The sequence below is a fragment of the Andrographis paniculata genome, unplaced genomic scaffold, assembly GCF_009805555.1.
Source record: "Andrographis paniculata isolate CXL003 unplaced genomic scaffold, ASM980555v1 Contig75END, whole genome shotgun sequence".
Lineage (NCBI taxonomy): Eukaryota > Viridiplantae > Streptophyta > Magnoliopsida > Lamiales > Acanthaceae > Andrographis > Andrographis paniculata.
The window spans coordinates 2,264,187-2,283,529 of record NW_026137612.1 but is presented as its reverse complement, the minus strand read 5'-3'; the positions used below and the strand labels follow the sequence as shown (position 1 = coordinate 2,283,529).

Genomic DNA, 19,343 nt, shown 5'->3' with positions numbered 1-19,343 from the left:
ATTTTTTTTAGTTTAATAAAATTTTATTTTATAATTTAGTATAAGGTTTAATCTTTGTCTGATGACCGATTTTCTCTACCCAACAACGATAGACTCTCAGAAAGGGAGAGAGATTATCGAACTATCACTGGCCTACCATTCTAAGGTAGATTTCTTTTCTTTATTTCAATTTGTTGTTCCATGCAATTTAATTATAATTTTCTTTTAATAAAAATAAAAAATAAAGCACACACGACTTTGTAGGTATTGGGAGAGTAGGGAAGATGGACAGCTAAACGTGAGTTTTTATATATATATAGTATATATCTATATATAGGATAGGATGGCGTGACAAAAAAGACGACCTAACGGAAGCCCCGTCCGACTCCGACAGTCAAAACGGTTTCTTCGATCGAGGAGGTACGAAGGTCAGGAAGAAGAGATTCCGTGTGAGAAATGGATAGATTTGCTGCTTTGAAGACGGCGGTGGAGACGGCGGAGCTGGTGGATGCGCACGCGCACAATATAGTCGCGGCGGACTCCACCTTCCCGTTCCTGAACTGCTTCTCCGAGGCCAGCGGCGACGCCTTGTCCAGTGCAATCCATACCATTACTTTCAAGGTGAGAAATTGACGACTTTGATTATTCCAAACATGAGCGTTTTTTGTTTTTGATTTTCTGGTGTGCTTTAGAATAGTGCGATCGTCTACATAATGTAGTTAGACTTAGATATGATCCGAATTGGGGGGAAGTTTTTTCTGCTAATTGGCTTTTGAAGGCATTTTATGTATCTGCAGTTGAAAGATATTTGTTGCTAGTAGCTACTTGAAGAAGACGATATGAGATTCAGTTTTCTACAATTTTCATGTCAAACTCATCCAAGTTTTTTGTTACTCTCATTTTTCCTGTGCAAATTCTTTCACGACTGAGATGTTGACAGAATTTTTTATAATAGGATCATTATCCCTCTATCTTCTACTTTTTTTTTTTTTGTAGAGAAGTATTAGGGAAATCGCAAAACTTTATGGCTCAGACTCTTCATTGGATGCCGTTCAAGAATATCGTTCCAGATCTGGAGTGGAAGAAATCACTGAAAAGTGCTTTAAATCTGCTAGAATCTCTGCCTTATTAATTGATGATGGACTTGACTTAGACAAGAAATATGAGATCGGGTGGCACAATGCATTTGCACCATTTATTGGTAGAATATTAAGAATTGAACACGTGGCTGAGAGAATTCTTAATAAGGTAAGATATATTATTGTTATTATTATTACTATTATTATTATTATTATTACTACTATTATTATCATTAAACATATAGTGCTCAACTCTGGTTGCATTCAATAGCTTCATATCTTCTCCGATAAAAATAAATAAATAAATAAATAAAAAAGACTTCATATCTTCACCAGTTTGTTTGTTGCTGACTGCTTTGAAGGGTGTCAGAAAGATTACATGTTCAATTGTACTTTCAATTATACATTTACTTTTTACATATCATGATATCGCAATAGTTATGCGAGGGCCTTTTTTATTGTATTTTTTCTTTTTTTTAATATATATATTTTTATTTCCCCCCTCAGTGATGATGTTTTTGTATATTATTTTTCTACCCTCAAACCATTCTTTATGAGTTTTGAAAACGTTCATGGCATCACACAAATGCTTATGATTGTTGTTTATCAAGTATACCAGTTTTACCATTACAGTCGAACCATGATATTTATTGCATCCTTTAATTGATGATTAGGATACACCTGGTGGAACAACATGGACACTGGAGCTGTTTGCAGAATTATTCACTGATAGCTTGAATTCATATCCTTTGAATTTTTAGAATTTTTTAAGTGCATTTTTCTGGCAAAAGTATACATGGGATATATTTCAGGTTCTATTTGTATTTCCTTATCGATCATTACGCATATTGATAAAATCGTTGGCTTCAAAAGTATAGCCGCATACCGCAGTGGACTTGAAATTAACCCAAGTGTTTCAAAAAAGGATGCTGAGGACGGCCTCAATGAAGTTTTAAGAGGTTTGTATTGCAAAACTGAATATATATATATGTTATTACCCACTGTAGTGCAGTGTTATGATGATCTCCATTTCTAGCTGGAAAGCCTTTCCGCATCACAAATAAAAGCTTTATTGATTTCATCTTCATCCACGCAATGGAGGTTGCTCAACACTTAAACTTGCCAATGCAGATACACACAGGGTAAGGGGGAAGTTTCCTTATTTTGTATAATTTGTGTGGTTTCTACGCTCATATCTGTCTGGTTTATCAAATGGAGGTCCACCTAGAATACTTTTCTGATACCTTAATAAATGTTTCAAGTAAATAATTTTCTTTCTTTGTGATATGTCTCAATTCTGTCAATGCATTGTGCATTCTATGCCCTTGCTCAATGCTTTTTAGTAGTGAAAAACAGGGATTACTGATAGTGATTGTTCTCTGTTAGTTTTGGAGACAAAGATCTGGATTTAAGACTGTCCAACCCCCTTCTTCTTCGTAATCTTCTTGAGGATACTAGATTCAGTAAGAGTCGAATTGTTCTGTTACATGCTTCATATCCATTTTCCAAGGAAGCATCATATTTGGCCTCTGTTTATCCCCAGGTGGGTTTTGGAAGCCATTATTGTTTCTGTCTGCACATAAGTTTTTTATTTTTCAGTATAATCATTCATTTATCCTATGACGTGTTTTATTACAGGTCTATCTAGACTTTGGGCTGGCAGTGCCTAAACTTAGCTTTCATGGGATGATATCCTCCATGAAAGAGCTTTTGGATTTAGCACCAATGAATAAGGTGAATATTATAGACTTTTGCACTATTGTTAGTGTTAAGAAGGGATATGAGATTCATCCTAAAACCAATTGGTATTAAGTAAAGTGGCCCTTTATAAGTAAGTGAGAACAATATTCAACACTCCCCCTCTAGATGATAATCTCAAAATCCTAATCAAGATTAATATTCAAGAAGGACAGGGAGGAGCGTTGAATATTGTCCTATATAAGAAAAATGTACGAACTCTCTTTACTTATATGAGTGAAGGGCTACTCTACTTAATACCAATTGGTTTTAAGTTGAAATTTTGGAACCCTTTTCGACCGTTAGCTTATGACTTATAGTATGGGAATGATCCTGGAAAAAAAACAAAAAAGAAAAGTCATTTTATGATTTTTTTAAAAAATATTTAGGAAATAAAGTGATATCCTCCAGGCTCTTCCTTAAGTTTGCCTGCTATATATATATATATATATATATTCTCTCACCTGAAATATGCATATTGCAATTGGCAGGTGATGTTCAGTAGTGATGGTGTTGCATTTCCGGAGAGCTTCTACCTAGGTTAGGTGATACTTTTGTGTTGTCAAAAGATAAGTAACATGTTAATTATCATTAGCTTAGTTTTTACAGTATAAATTTACGACGTTTCCGAAAGTATATTGGTTTTCAGTATGTATTAAAATGTTGCATGGTATTATTATTATGGATGAATAGAAAAACATGTATTCCATGCTGATTTAAAATTTTAAAATCCTAGCTCATGTAAGGAGATGACTTTAGATATTTAGTGAAAACTTGGGATGATAAGGAAGTCAACTTTTATTGTGTCTCAGGATTCTACTTTCACTTGATGATTGTCTCTATATTTTATTCAAGTCTTTCTAAAAGCATCTGTCGAATTTCATGGTATATGCAAATCCAACTTGTAGGAGGACCATGAGTTAAAAACCTATGGCCTCAAAACGCACAGCATTTATTTGGACATAACCCTTAAGAACTTTATCAGTATATTACCGTATGCTAGCTTCTAGTGACAATCAATTTGAAAGTTGAATCATTAAATGATGACACCATCATTTCTGGCAATCTCAAATTGTTCGATTGTTTAATTGTAGTTTTGACTTTGACGGACCTTGAACTTATAAATACCACCCTATTGATTAAAAGATGGTTTGTTTGAACAAGCTGCAATTCTTTATAAGAGTAATACGTTTAATTGTTTGATCCTACGAAAGCATGTCAAGGAAAAGATAAGAGGTCAGCTTTCTGAGCTCATGAAATGCAAGTCTAGGTTACTCTTACAATGATGATCTCAGCAGGAAACTATCAGTTTCTATCCTTTAGGCAGAATTAGATATTTCTAACAGTTATCACTGGAACCTTGGAAGGAGATTCAGCCAATAGTAAAAACAATTGAATAATGGAAGCATTACATAGATACATTTCAATTTTGATTCCATCTGAACCTTTTTATATAAAAGAAAATGTTAATTAAGAAAGAGTCAGAATATGATTCCTTCAGAAGTATGCTAGATTATATTATCATTCTTGGCATTCTCTCCAGGAGTAGTTATTAACCAATGCTAATGATCCGAACTCAAAAAAAATTGTAGATAAATTCATTTTGAAGCACTTCCGTTATGTTCTTTTCAGCTATATTTCCATATTAGTATCTTAAACGGAAATGATACATCTCAGATGCAAATTACCGAAAATTTTAGTTCATTTTTATACTTGCAAAGTTCCCTTTAAGATGGTCACTTGAGGAATTTTCTTGCTGAATCTGGTTTCTGAACTGGGCATTACCAACTTAACAGGTGCCAAGAAAGCTCGTGAGGTTGTATTTGCTGTTCTTCGAGATGCATGCATTGATGGAGATCTTTCAATTCCTGAAGCTTTGCAAACTGCTAAAGACATATTTTCTGATAATGCAAGGGAGTTATACAAAATCAAGGCTGTTGGACGATCTTCCGATTCTAATATATATTCATTTCCCATCTCTTTGAATCATGATGCAAATGCTTCTGTTGATGGTATTGCATTTGTTCGTATTATTTGGATTGATGCTTCTGGACAGCATAGGTGCCGTGTAAGTGTTCTTTTCTAATTTGTTGAGTCAAGCTATACTTTTCTTTACTCTAGTTCAATATATAAAAATATATATCTTCTGATCGAAGAGTTATATAGCATAGTACCATATAATATTAGTTGGTTCCAGAGGTCTATCTCTATCCTTTATCAGTATAGTTAGTTTTACATTTACGAAGATAGAGAATATACTTGTTCCATCCCTTTTTAACGCTCTCTAACTCCTTTGCTCCAGTGATAGGAAAGTCAATTCGACAATTATATATATTTTTTAGAAAGAAAGGAAGATATTAAAAACAGAGGAAGATACCGAGGTATTGCCTAAGGAAACATAAGGTCTCTAATATAGAACTAACTGAAAGACACCTTGAAGACTAGAAATATATATAAAAGTATAAATCTTTTAACGCTAGTTCAATATATAAAAATATATATCTTCTGATCGAAGAGTTATATAGCATATTACCATATTATATTAGTTGGTTCCAGAAGTCTATCTACTATCCTTTATCAGTATAGTTAGTTTTACATTTAGGAAGATAGAGAATATACTTGTTCCATCACTTTTTAACGCTCTCTAACTCCTATGCTCCAGTGATAGGAAAGTCAATTTGACATATATATGTATATATATATATATATTAGAAAGAAAGGGAGATATTAAAAACAGAGGAAGATACCGAGGTACTGCCTAAGGAAACATAAGGTCTCTAATATAGAACTAACTGAAAGACACCTAGGGTGTGTTTGGTTGGGGGTTTGGATTTTGAGTTGGGATTTGAATAGTAAAAATTTTAAATTGGAATGGTCGTATGATGTGATATAAATAGGTGTTGATGTGATGTTTTTGATGTAAAATTGATTTTTAGTATTATATAAAAAATGAAAAATAGATGTTTGATTTGATGTTTTTGGTGAGAAAAAATTGAATGAATAGTAGGATTTTTTGTAAAATCCAACAAACGAACACACCCCTGGAAGACTAGAAAGAAAATGAAACACTTGGTCGGACCGAGACTTATCCAGACTGAGATATCTAGTTTTCCTCTTGCACCATGTTCGATCAAGAGATCTGTCATTCCATTTGTGCTTCTTAAGACATGTTGAAAGGTGATGAAGGGGCCTATGGGAATGAAGTAGTGGAACTTGTTGATGTTTGACTTCAGTTTCCAAGGAGGTAAGGTGCCATGAATCCAGGCCAGTGCATTTAATGAGTTACACTTGACAATAATTTGGGGCGAAGGGCCAGTCTGCTCCATAACAACATATTCAGGGACTTCTGATCTGCAACATTAGAGCCTGCAGTTCCAATATGATTAGATAGAATGAATAAAATATTGCCAACATGATCCCAGATGATAACTATATTGTTGATGTGTAGAGTTTAAGCTAAATGGTTCCGTTCTATTACTTAGAAACAGTTGTTACCAACTTTGGATGTTTATCTTGCTAGAAGTGTATTTGAATCTATAATTGATGGTTTGGCTATATTTGTCAGGTGGTTCCTCAGAAACGTTTTTACACCCTTGTTATGAAGAATGGAATTGGACTAACATGTGCGTCAATGGGGATGACCTCCTATGCTGATGGTCCTGCTGACGAAACTAATCTTAGTGGAGTGGGTGAAATCAGACTTATTCCTGATCTATCAACTAGAAATATAATCCCTTGGTAAGAAATTTCTTAAAGAGATTGCATCAACATTGACATGTGGCATATATCATTCATTTTTTTATTTTATTTCACCTGATTTTGGCTTTTTATCGTCTTCATCATCTACATTCAAAAAACAAGAGCTTGGCATGATTAAATCAGTATTGATGAAAGTGCATGGTGCACCCACTTTCACCACAAAACAAGTAAATCTGTAACAGGCACATAATATATGTAGTTGGTGCTTGGGTTTGGTCTATTAACTTTTGCCAATAACCATTATGCGGTTTTGTGATACTTGCACACATTGTTAATATCTGATTTCTAATTAAAATGATAAACTTGGGAGCCAACTTGTCTGTTGCATCAATGTTTACTGGTGAGAGTCCACATCTAGAATACTTTAACATAGTCAAGGCTGTATCAGGATATGGATAAATTTTTAGTTACCAAAACCCAATGGCCAAGGGAGTGATTTTATAAGGGATATATGAAAGAACAGTGCAAGAAAGGCTGGGACATTGAATCTGATTACATATAGGCTCTCAAAATCTACTTACTTTGGTGTTTGCAGACCTAGTATATTCTACTCAATTTTGTGATGGAAGGACTTTTGGCCCTAAATCAGGTTTAGTTGAAGTCACTTCTTTGTTATTTTGCTTACACTCAGCTTTTGCAAATTCTAACTCGCTAGGAATAGAACAAGAACAACAGTGTGTTCCCCAATTATCCTTAATCAAACGGATAATTCACTAATATTTTATTTCATCCATAATCCCCCAAAAGTACTAAGGTAGGGATTTAAATACTCTACTAAGCAATTCCAAATCCAGAAATAGAATAAATGACAATAAATTGAAATTAAAGACAGTAAATTAAAATTAAAGCCAATAAATTAGAATTTGAAATTTGAATTTCAAATAAACTTAACCCACGGAAGGTGGGTTCATGCCCGTCTCCGTCGATGGTAAACTTGCAAGGGCCGACCCATTGCACCACATCAATTCGATCCCCCTTGGAAATAACCTTGTCTTCAAGGTTGAAGTTTCGGAACTATCCTTGGAAGTCTAGATGAGATATCCAAGTGGCCTCCTCGAGAACTTGCCCATTTCACTTAACCAACAACTGTTTAACCGTGACCCCATCCTCTTGAACTACTCACTGCGCTAACACCTCTTCGGGCTGAAACACTAGCCCTATGGGCAATTTCAAACTTGGCGGTAGATTGCCTACGACACGTTTAAGTTGAGACACGTGGAACACCAAGTGAATGTGGCTAGATGCTGGTAGCGCCAAGCGATACGCAGCTTGTCCCACGCGCTCCTCCACTAAAAACGGACCATAAAAACTAGGGGGGTGAGCTTATGATGAGATTTTCCAACTACTGAATGTTGGCAATGTAGACAAACTTTCAAAAAAACCTTATCCCCCCACTTGATAATCCATCCCATGACGTCGCTGTTTAACAAATTTAGTCATGCGTTGCTGCTCTCTCCAAGGACCCTCGCAGTCGGCGCAACATCACATCTCTACTGCTCAAAGCATCAACTACTGCGGCAACCCAACATTCACCTGGAAGAAACCGTCGAATCATTTGAGGGACTCTACCATAGACAACCTCAAATGGAGTAATCCGAGCTGCAGTCTAGAAGGTTGTATTGTACCAATACTCCGCCTATGAAAGCCAACGTTGCGAATGCGTCGGTGGCTCACACACGAAACAACGCAAGTAAGTCTCTAAAACCCAGTTCAATACCTCCATCTAGCCATCTATTTTCGGATGATAAGCCAGCACCAAACGTCCTTTGTATAATAGTCGCCCCCCATCAACTCAAAACCCGGATGGCACGTCGGATTCACTTCTAGTGCTTTTCGGATTTCTTGTAAATACGGGTCTTGCATTTGTTCCTTGCATGCATCCTTTAACCCCAACCATTCAGGCCCGCTGACGATGGTGAAGGATGTTTCCTCCGCACTTCTCAAAAGAGCATCTCCCGCCGCATTAGAAGCCCAGTCTTGTATTCAATAACAAAATCATACCCAAACAATTTCACTACCCAAACCTGTTGCGATGGAGTCGCAATACGCTGGGTAAGCAGATGTTTCAAACTTCGATGATCTGTCCACACCACAAAACGTCATCCGATCAAGTAGGGCCGCCAATGCTACACGGCTAAAGCTAACCCATCATCTCACGCTCATAAGCCGATCTAGACAGGGTACGATCTGCCAACGACTTACTATAATAAGCAATGGGTAGCCTCTTATGCATGAGTACGGCCCCTATACCCACACCCGAAGCGTCACATTCCACGACGAACGGACGACCAAACCGAGGCATCGTCAGTACTGGAGCCTCAGTCAAGGCCTTCTTCAACTGCTCAAAGGCCTTTTCTGCCGCAGAAGTCCATACAAAAACGGCAAAGGCTTCTTTATTCAAAAGGGTCGTGAGGGGCCGAACAATAAGACCATATTCCCTCACAAACCTGCGATAATAATCGGTAAGACCTAAAAATCCCCGAACCTCTCGTACAGATTAGGGTCACGGCCAGCCGACAACTGCGCTCACCTTTGCAGGATCCATCGCTACTCCGGCACTTGAGATGACATGCCCCGAATATTCGATTTCAAGGCAACCAAATGCATATTTTTTCTTGTTGGCCCGAAACTGATGCGTGGCTAAAATGTGAAGGACTACTCTCAACTGTGCGTGACGTTCTTCCCACGATCTACTATATATCAAGATATCATCGAAGAAGACTAGTACGAACTTGCTTAAGTACGGCCTAAACAATTCGTTCATAATTGATTGGAAGGTTACCGGTGCATTCGTCAATCCGAATGGCATAACGAGGAACTCATAATGCCCACTATGCGTCCGAAACGCCGTTTTATGGATATCCGAGTCATTTATTCTGATCTAATGATATCCCGAGTGCAAGTCAATCTTTGAAAAAACTACCGCATCCACCAATTCATCCGACATTATCTGAATTACTGGAATTGGGTATTTGTCGGGCACCGTAGACTTATTTAATTTCCGGTAGTCCACAAAAAATCTCCTACTACCATATTTCTTTTTTACTAACAAAACTGGGCTCGAAAACGGACTTGAGCTCGATCGGATGATCTCCGCACACATCATCTCTTCCAACAGCTTCTCTATCTCATCCTTTTGGGCGTGCCCATAACGCTAAGGGCGGACCAATACTGGCTTCGCACCCGGGGCTAGCTTAATTTGGTGGTCCGTCGCGCAGGCTCGGAGGGAAACCCCTTGGTTCCTCGAACACCACCGTATGCTATGAAAGCACCTCGTTTAATGCCCCTGTATGTTCCTCAGTCAATTTTGTCGGCGCTCCCTCTAGGAGGATTGCCCAAAGTTCGGCCTCCGATGGCTTGACTAGTGTTTTCAGGCTTACCAAATTCCGACACAACGCCAGGTTCCCCCTTAGCTCCACTCGACTGTTAGTTCCCTTGAAGCTCATGGAAAGCTCCGGCCAATTATGGACAATTTCTCCAAGTGTGGCAAGCCACGCAATACCTAAGATAACGTCCAAACTCGCTAAGGGAAACACGTAGTAGTCCACAACCGCCTCACACCTCGGTAGTCCGATGGCTGAATTCCGACACACCCCTTCAGATTCCTTCCGGCGGCCATTTCCCATTTGTACCCCGAATTTCCCGGTTGGTTATCTCTGTGCCTTGAATTATGCCCCGTAGCCGCATCGTGCGAGGACTAAATACCCCCGTCATCGAATACACTGGCAAGTCCCCCAACTCTTTTTTCAGTTCCTCCTCGCTTCCCTTTAGGCCGGTAACCTCATAATATTCGTGCGGTTGGAGAGCTAACTCTTCGTCGTCTTCAACGATTAATACCCGTAGTTGCTTTAGGGGGCAATCATGGCCCGGGGGGAGGTTTTTTGTAACAAAAACACAATCGTTTTGCACGTAGTTCCTTCAATACTTTGGGTCGAAGTCGGGTGAATCGGGAACGCGCCGTAGACTGTCCGGATGACCAGCCTTTAGGCCACTACTACTCACATTACTCATATATCCAGAGATTGGACTGCCGCCCGATGATCGAGAAAACCCCCATGACTGGTTTCCGAAAGTACCAACTGATTGGCTCCCTCCCTTATCATTCTGCAAACTAAGTTATCTTCGATGTCCCTCGACAACTTCATTGAAGTCTCCAAATCAGTGAGTCGTAGTAAACGAAGCGAGCCCCGAATTGAACCCTTTAGGCCACTCATAAAATACCCTAGATAGTGCACCTGCAACAATCCCGGAACCTGACTTGCCAACTTAACAAAGAGCGATATATACTCATCCATCGTTCCATATTGCTTCACCTCTGACAATCGCTTAAAACGGTTATCCTTAAAATGCGTGTCGAATTGTGCAACTAGTGCATATGTGAGTTCTTCCCATGACAGCCCCAAGCGATGTGCACGTAGCCATGTCATCCAATACAATGCCGGTCCTTCCATTGCGTCCATCACCATTGCTACCTTCCACTCCGGTGATGTACCGTAAATTTCAATTGTTGTTCAGCCCTTGTCATCCAGCCAATCGGATCATCTCCATCAAATGACGGCAACTGAACCGTCGTCCCACTGTGTGTCATGCGCTCTCCTTCACCCCATGCTCCCGTCGCCCATGCGGTTGTTGCGGCGATGCCACCCGGCTGTGGCATGCTCGCTATGCTCGTCACATCGGCCGCCACCTCCGGCACCCTCCCCCGCACAGGTGTTCCATTCATCGGCTGCATAGCCGGCCGTGAAAGAGATAGTCAAAAGGCTGCCCGGGATGCCGCAATTTCGGCGAGTTGCGCTGCCTACGCATCCAACTTCAGTCCCTGCGCATCTAGCTTCACATGTTGCACATCTATCTTTTCCTTGATTTCATTCTGATCTGACTCCAATTTGTTCAGAAGTTCTCCGTGTGACACAACCATCATGACGGAAACGGATCCGACAGGTCGGACCAATTGTTATGAATAGAACAAGAACAATAGGGTGTTCCCCAATTATCCTTAATCAAACGGATAATTCACCAATATTTATTTCATCCATAATCCCTAAAAGTCTTAAGATAGAGATTTAAATACCTTACTAAGCAATTACAAATCCACAAATACAATAAATTGAAATTAAAGACAATAAATTAAAATTAAAGCCAATAAATTAGAATTTGAAATTTGAATTTCAAATAAACTTAACCCATGGAAGGTGGTGGGTCATGCCCATCTTCGTGGTATACTTGCTAGGGCCGTGTTATGACTTAGGGTTATCGAAGAGAGAATTTATTCGAATCAAAGGAAATAGAGTACCACAAAGGAAAACCAATTCGCTCTGTAACCAAAACTAAAATAATGACGGCCTAACCTATGACCTAGGTGCGCCCTATATATAGGCGGATATATGGGCGAAGCCCAAGACTTATAATCAACAATTAAACCGTAAATAAAATAATAAGAGAAATAATAAATAATAAATAATAAAATAATAATTATCCTAAATGACTACGGTGTTTCTCCCTATTCTAATATAGACCTTGACTTTACCCAACTTCATAACAACTCCATTCCTCTTGAAAACCGCCTTGTCCTCAAGGCGGAGGACAGGAAACTGGAAGCGCAATTCCTCTTCATCAACCCAAGTCGAATCCTTGTACATTGGTCCGCGCCAATGTATCAAAACCTGAGGAATGAGCTTGTCCCCTTTACCATCATGTGCTCGAGCTCCGTGGATCTGACCTCATCTTTTGTCCACCCTTCGACCTTGTCTATCTCTTTGAGCTCGGCCACCCAATTAGTGTCTGGGTACACCACACAAGTTCGAAGGGACTTGCTCACTCACTTATGCAATGGTGTATAAGGCTCTTTACAGCGGTAACAAAGTCATTTAGATTGACATTCGCGATACTCTTCACGATTCAGTTTCCGGAAGGGAACTTGCACGGAGGACTGGTCCAAAGTCACCGAGCGTCCGCCAGTGGAGTTGATGTCCGTGCCTGGTGTATTGCTCCCGATGCCATTCTCAAGACTAAAGGGACCTACCGGAGGTCAAATTTGCGCTCCACTGCTAATGCGCGAACTCGCAAATTGACCAGGCGGTTGTCCAGGCTGTTAATATGTCGTGGCAGAACCAGCATTGAATTCCCACTCAATGCTACGGCTAATTTGGATAACTGAGTCCAAATCTTTGGGGTCTAGTGTCCTCAAACAATTGCGGATGTTCTGTTGCAATCCCCCCATGAAGTATTAGAGGTAATGCTTATCCGTTAAGCCTCGCACCTGTGTCGCCAGTTGTATAAACTCGTTGATATATTGATCAACTCCCTTTTTTTGCCGAAGTGTGGCAAGGCGCTCGTAGGGGCTCCCTACGTAACGATCATCAAAACGAAGTACTAGGGCTCTGGAAAACTCCGCCCAAGTGGTAGTTGGGTGGCGAAAGTGTTGCCATCGAGACCAGTGCAGCGTTGTACCCTCCATGGCGATGCGCGCTAATGCTACCTTGAGTTCTGTTCGGACTTGGTGGAGTTCAAACTGTTGCTCAGCGCGAGCAACCCAACCAATAGGCTCTATCCCGTCAAACGGTGGTAGTCTGACTTCTGAGAGGAGCGGGGTGGCGAAGGTACCATGCTGGGGGGTCAACCCAACCCCCTAACGGTTGAGAATCCGACACGAGTGGATGTTGTGCTATGGGCAGTGATGCTAAGGGCATCGGGAATTGAGTCGGTGGCTGACCCACTGACGCAGTCGCGTCAGCGGCGGCGTTGATGCCGCCGACCGCCGCTTTGATTGCTGCGAGCAACTCATGGAGCAGCGAAACTAGCTGATTCGTGTTCTGTTCTCCCAAAGTCTCGAACTTGGCGGAAAGATCCTGGCGGATCTGGTTTATCTCCTCCTGTATTTCTCCAACGGTTGCTTCCAATAGCTCGAATCGTTATTGTTTGGAGATGGGCATGATTCTGTTAACAGAGGATCCGGCAGGTCGGACCAATTGTTATGACTTAGGGTTATCGAAGAGAGAATTTATTCGAATCAAAGGAAATAGAGTACCACAGAGGAAAACCAATTCGCTCTGTAACCAAAACAAAAATAATAACTACCTAACCTAATATGACCTAGATGCGCCCTATATATAGGCGGGCATATGGGCCAAGCCCAACACTCATAATCAACAATTAAACCGTAAATAAAATAATAAGAAAAATAATAAATAATAAAATAATAATTATCCTAAATGACTACGGTGTTTCTCTCTCTTCTAATATAGACTTTGACTTTACCCAACTCCGTAACAGGCCGATCTTCCTTGCACCACATCATAACTACTCAACCATGTGTCAGGTGCTCGCTAATCAATTTGTAACACTTGAGTACTTGTTCTCACCCCAAACGCTATTTTATTAATCAACTTTGCAGCGTTGCATGAAATCTAATTACTTAACCTATCAGTAACAAATCACCAAATGTTTTGAAGTTGATTATAATGAAGCATATCAGGTGTTAAAATACTTTTAAGTTAATAGTATGCAATAAAACCATTAGTTGACTAATTACATTGTAGAAATATACGAGTTTCTAACACTTAGATAATGTTATTTTCACCTTGTTACAGGGCAAAAGAACAAGAGATGGTCCTGGCCAACATGCACCTTAAACCGGGAATTTCATGGGAGTATTGTCCAAGAGAAACGCTCCGACGAGTTGCAAAAGTTTTGAAAGATGAATTTAACTTGGTATTATCTGGTTTTTTCTGTTTAATTTTTTTAATACTTAGTTTTGAATGACACTGCTAGCCATGCAGGTAATGCATGCTGGCTTCGAGACTGAATTCTATCTCCTTAAGAACGTGCTAGTGTAAGTGAAAACATTGTCTTACTTCTCCATCGTACTTGATTGCCCATGTGTGCTCTATTGTTGCTTGTCATGAACTTTCTCAGGGATGGGAAAGTGAGCTGGGTGCCATTTGATGCAACTTCATACTGCTCCACATCAGCATATGATGCAGCTTTTCCTATCCTCAATGAAGTTGTGGCTTCTCTTCAGACCTTGAATATTGCGGTGGAACAGGTATTCAGTGATTCTTGTGCTAGGCTTTCTGCATGCCAACCCATTAGGACATATCATGTATTACAGTTATTGGTTCTTCATGTACTTATTGTAAATGAGACTGAGACCATCATCTCAAGTTTTTTTTGTAAATATTAGCACAAAAATATAACATGAACTTTATAACAGTAGCTATGAAATCACTAGATGCAGGAAGAACTGACTTTGATTTTAGCATACAGTTTGAATTTATAAATCACTGGTATACAAAATTCAATCTGGTGCATTCCGGTGAAATAGTTTTTGATGTGGATTTATCCAATCGTGATTTATAAGATAGTTTTTTACCCATCTGCGTATCACTTAGACTTAGTTCAGTGCTAGTGTATCACATGTATTGATATTCATGGGACTCTCATTTTTCAAAAGAGGCAACTCTGATTTTACCTTTTCTTCCAATGTGTGTTGTGAATTGCTTCCCATTGAGGGTATGATTTAGGTACAAAGATCTAGGAAGCGAAAATCCAAAGTCCAAACCCAGACCAAAAGAACTACTCTGGCTGAAGTGATTTAGTCCATAGCATGTAATGATAACTTTAAATAGTGTTAATATATCTTGTTTTCAACTGCAGCACTGCATTGCTTAATACTCTAAAAAAGTTAGTTGTGCATCATCATGATCATTCATCTCAAAGGAGCAACAGAACTGACTTCAATCATTATCTACTTTTGGAAAATGTAGTTACATGCAGAATCTGGAGATGGTCAATTTGAAATTGCACTAGGTTATACAGCTTGTGAAAATGCAGCTGACAACTTAGTTTACACACGAGAAGTTATTCGATCTGTGGCCAGAAAACACGGACTATTGGCGACTTTTGTACCTAAGTATGTATCCAGCATTATAAAACTGATTTGTAGCACAATTCATATGTTGAGCTTCTATTTTTTCATTAACTTTGGGATGCAGATGGGTTTTTTAGAGCTTCATAAAATTTTTTGAAGCCCCCATTTCCTCTGCCTGCATAACTTCTATTCTCTGTTTGCATTGCTGGAATAATGATGTCTGCAGTAGGTTTACAATCACAATTCCATGATATGGTCGTGCACATTCTTGAACTTAGGTACTCTCTTGACAATATTGGCTCTGGATCGCATGTGCACGTCAGTTTGTCGGAGAATGGAGAGAATGTATTTATGGGGTCTGCGGGAACAAGTAGATATGGCATATCCAAGATTGGGGAGGAGTTTATGGCTGGGGTACTGAATCACCTTCCTTCAATATTAGCCTTCACAGCACCACTTCCAAATAGGTTATTACTTTTCATTTTATACTCTCGGATGAAGATACTTCTTATGCTCCGTTTATAGTCTTGTTTAAAATAAGCTCTTAAACATAAAACCTGCACATGGTCAAAACAACTAGTTACCTGGTGCATGCTTGCATTTTTTCACCTCAAATGACGAAGCTTTTACTAGCTTCAAATTAGGAGCTGCATGACATTATAATGAATTGTCCAGAATGAAACTTTTTTAGCCTCCTTACCGGAGATCGAAATAGGGAAATCAATCTTAAATATGAATATTATAATGTTGAAATGTAAGTGCTATGGCTGTGCTTTGCTTTTATTTGTCATATGCTAATGAAACCAATAATTCATCTTCTGGCTTCTGCTCAAATTACTTCTTAATTATCAAATGTTGATGATCCTCTATAGTTATGATCGTATCCAACCAAATACATGGAGTGGAGCATATCAGTGCTGGGGAATGGAAAATAGAGAAGCTCCTATTAGAGCAGCTTGTCCACCAGGAACCGCACACGGCTCTATAAGCAATTTTGAGATAAAAGCATTTGATGGCTGTGCAAATCCTTATCTTGGCCTGGCTTCCATAATGGCGGCTGGAATTGATGGTTTGCGCACACATGCTACTCTTCCCGAACCAATAGGTATGAGAATTCATATGCTATCTTGATTACTGGTGAAATTAGTACATTATATTTACACTCAAACCCTCAACATTGTTGCGAAAATGTTGATCTACAGCGGCTTTCTTTACAACAACTTGCGTTGTACACTTGATGATTGGTATTAAATATTGAGACATCTTCTGTGATCCTCCTTGGCATCAGACTAGATCTATAGGTGACCTGATTTTGTAGCAGTCTATCACCTAACTAACATGCATTTGTTGCAACATTCAATTTTGAAAATCTCATGCTTACTGTGATGATGTGTTGGGCTTTTTCGAAAAAATAGAGCACAATTGATCATAAAATGTGTAATCTGGTTATATTTATTGATGTGTCCTGAATGAATGCAGTGCCAACTGCCAAGCGAAGCCTTCTTCTACCTTCCATACTCGTAATAGTACTCCAAAATTTATAATTTCCTAAGAGATTTGATTTCTGTCCACAGATGACAATCCTGACAACATTAAAGACAAAGTGCTACGGCTACCAGCCTCGCTTTCAGAATCTGTCGAAGCCCTGGAAAAAGATGCAGTGCTCAGGAAGTTCATAGGCGAAAACCTTTTTGTTGCCATCAAAGGTGTTAGAAAGGTATTGATCACCCATTCCCCTCTGTGATTTAACCACATAAGCACAATTTGGCATTTGCTGTGCAACAATCACTAGCCTTAGCCTAGCCTAGCCTACCCTACCCTTCCATTGTTTAGTAGTCCGTTCGAGTAGAGCAGAACAAACACCCGCTACCGCTAGGCAACACTAATAATAGCTCTGGGGAAAAGCACTCTTTCCTAACCTAAAATAAATTCATTAATGTTCCATTCTAAAATTCTTAGATTCATTCTTCGTCCCAAGTATTCTTGATTAAGTTGATGACTTTACAATGTTTAGGTGTGTGTGGTCATATTTTGTAATATTTAATTTTAGTTCTTTATTTATTTTTTTTATTTTTAAAATCGAACGTGTGCATTGGATATGATATGTTGGATGAAAAAGTATTCTTTTGCCGTATAATTAATTCTTTGAAGGAAATATGTTGCATATGTGACACAACCATCCTTCCTGATGACAGATGCATTTTACACACTATTATTTCATTCCTTTCTCACACTAATAATCAATTATGAGAGAGTCTATAGTAATATAATGTAATGTAACGTGTTCGATTGATGATATTTGCAGGGTGAAATTAAGTACTATGCAGACAATCAGGATGCCTGGAAGAATCTCATTTTCAATTATTGACTCTGCCCATCTCCTTTTCAAGATCAATTTGGCTACAGGTTTTTCTCTCCGACTCCTGAATTGTCACGATTTCATTTGTCTGATTTAAACCTTATTTTCTTTTGGTAAATTCCGGCTTCAATGAAATGAGACGTAATGTTCGCTGTCAAGATAAATCACACTAGGGAAGTTGTGTGTGACAACAAAATCAATAAAAGGTATGCCCATTCAAGTCCACCAACTCGACCGCCTCTTTATTTTATTTTCCTTAGACACCAGTTGGATTCCTCTATCAATTATTTACAAAGCGGGGTTTGGTATCCTTTTAATACTGTATAACAATCAGCAGCGTTCTGATTTTATTTAATCTGTTTGATCAATTTTATTAGCAATTCAACTGTATATTTTAATCCAAGGTATTTTAGGTATTTTTAAAAAATAATTGAATGGTAATTAATTTTTTAAACAATTAATTATATTAACTAGATACCTTATATTTTGAAAATATTAATCTATATAAAATTTAGAAACGTCTGTAATTAAATACTATCCAAATCATACACATTCAAAAATATAATAATGTATAGATCTGTCACTTATACTATTATCGTAACATAATTATAATATCTTATGGTAAATTACACGTAGTATATATTAACTTGAAATAATATTCATTATATAATAGAGATATGATGCAATATTTTTAGGGAGAGTTGATTTTTAGTCACTATCAGTGGTGTTGGATTTAAATTTAGTCCCTATTACTAAAAAAATTGACCTACACTCCCTCATTTTTAATATTGATTTAATTTCAGTATCTATTTTTTATTTTTCCATTTGTCAGCCTAGTATATATTTGATGTATCTTTAAAATATATTCAAATACTCTTAAAATTATTTTATATACTTATAATACATCCCACTCTACATATGCTACATTTCGCTCTACCTAAGTTGTTCCACCGGTATACTTCTGTTTACCTTATGTATACTTTTGTTTGTGTATTTTAAAATAATTAAAATAAAGATAAAAAAACAAAAATTACAATTACAATCACATTTTATTGTGGAGTAAGACGGAAAATTATACCTCTTTTTCGTGCTAAGATTGTAAATAAATCAAATAATTTTGTTCGATTCGATATTTGATTCAAATTTATGACTCGAATTTGAATAGATATATTTTATTCGATTCAAATATGAATGGAATACAGATAAAAATTTTAATATTTGATTCCATATTCGTAAATATTCAATTCAATAATAAAAACAAATACGCAGTATAAAATGTAGCATACATATATGTATTTCTCAAAATAAATAAAAACTAAATTTATTAAGTATAATAATTTTAAAATTTTATATAAATAAATAAACAATATAATTAAAATTATATCAAGATATTTATATTTATGTTAAAGTACGAAAATCTTTTATGTGTCAATATAAAATTTTGTATTTTATTATCAAGTTGTCTTAATATTATTGTTATATTTTTAATTTAAAAATCTAAATCGAATAGCTTTGAATCGAATCGGATAAGACAAAAATGAATCACATCTTAAATTAAATA

General features: G+C 37.9%; 1 protein-coding gene across 2 annotated transcripts; it reads left to right on the top strand.

The window, feature by feature from the left end:
• Window positions 1-304: 304 nt before the first annotated feature.
• Window positions 305-18,137, top strand: LOC127266303 (protein fluG). 2 transcript variants are annotated; one of them, XM_051296497.1, is made up of 18 exons: window positions 305-600; window positions 976-1,227; window positions 1,733-1,800; window positions 1,902-2,017; window positions 2,095-2,200; window positions 2,445-2,601; window positions 2,697-2,792; window positions 3,287-3,335; window positions 4,592-4,863; window positions 6,361-6,533; window positions 14,144-14,264; window positions 14,333-14,385; window positions 14,469-14,598; window positions 15,320-15,465; window positions 15,702-15,890; window positions 16,296-16,528; window positions 16,998-17,140; window positions 17,729-18,137. In XM_051296497.1, exons 1-18 carry the CDS (start codon window positions 436-438, stop codon window positions 17,789-17,791), a joined length of 2,532 nt encoding a protein of 843 aa, XP_051152454.1. In that variant the 5' UTR covers window positions 305-435; the 3' UTR covers window positions 17,792-18,137. The 2 variants fall into 2 exon arrangements, with proteins under 2 accessions (XP_051152454.1, XP_051152455.1); XM_051296498.1 differs by lacking the exons at window positions 16,998-17,140; window positions 17,729-18,137 and having other exon boundaries at window positions 306-600; window positions 15,702-15,837; window positions 16,296-16,432.
• The last annotated feature ends 1,206 nt before the right edge of the window (window positions 18,138-19,343 follow it).

What these genes read in the sequence shown, in the direction of transcription:
- LOC127266303 (XM_051296497.1), top strand. Translation starts at nt 436, where the DNA reads ATGGATAGATTTGCTGCTTTGAAGACGGCGGTGGAGACGGCGGAGCTG. An exon ending in CTGGACAGCATAGGTGCCGT is followed by an intron (nt 4,864 to 6,360) that starts GTAAGTGTTCTT and finishes TATATTTGTCAG; the next exon opens with GTGGTTCCTCAGAAACGTTT. An exon ending in CCATCAAAGGTGTTAGAAAG is followed by an intron (nt 17,141 to 17,728) that starts GTATTGATCACC and finishes TGATATTTGCAG; the next exon opens with GGTGAAATTAAGTACTATGC.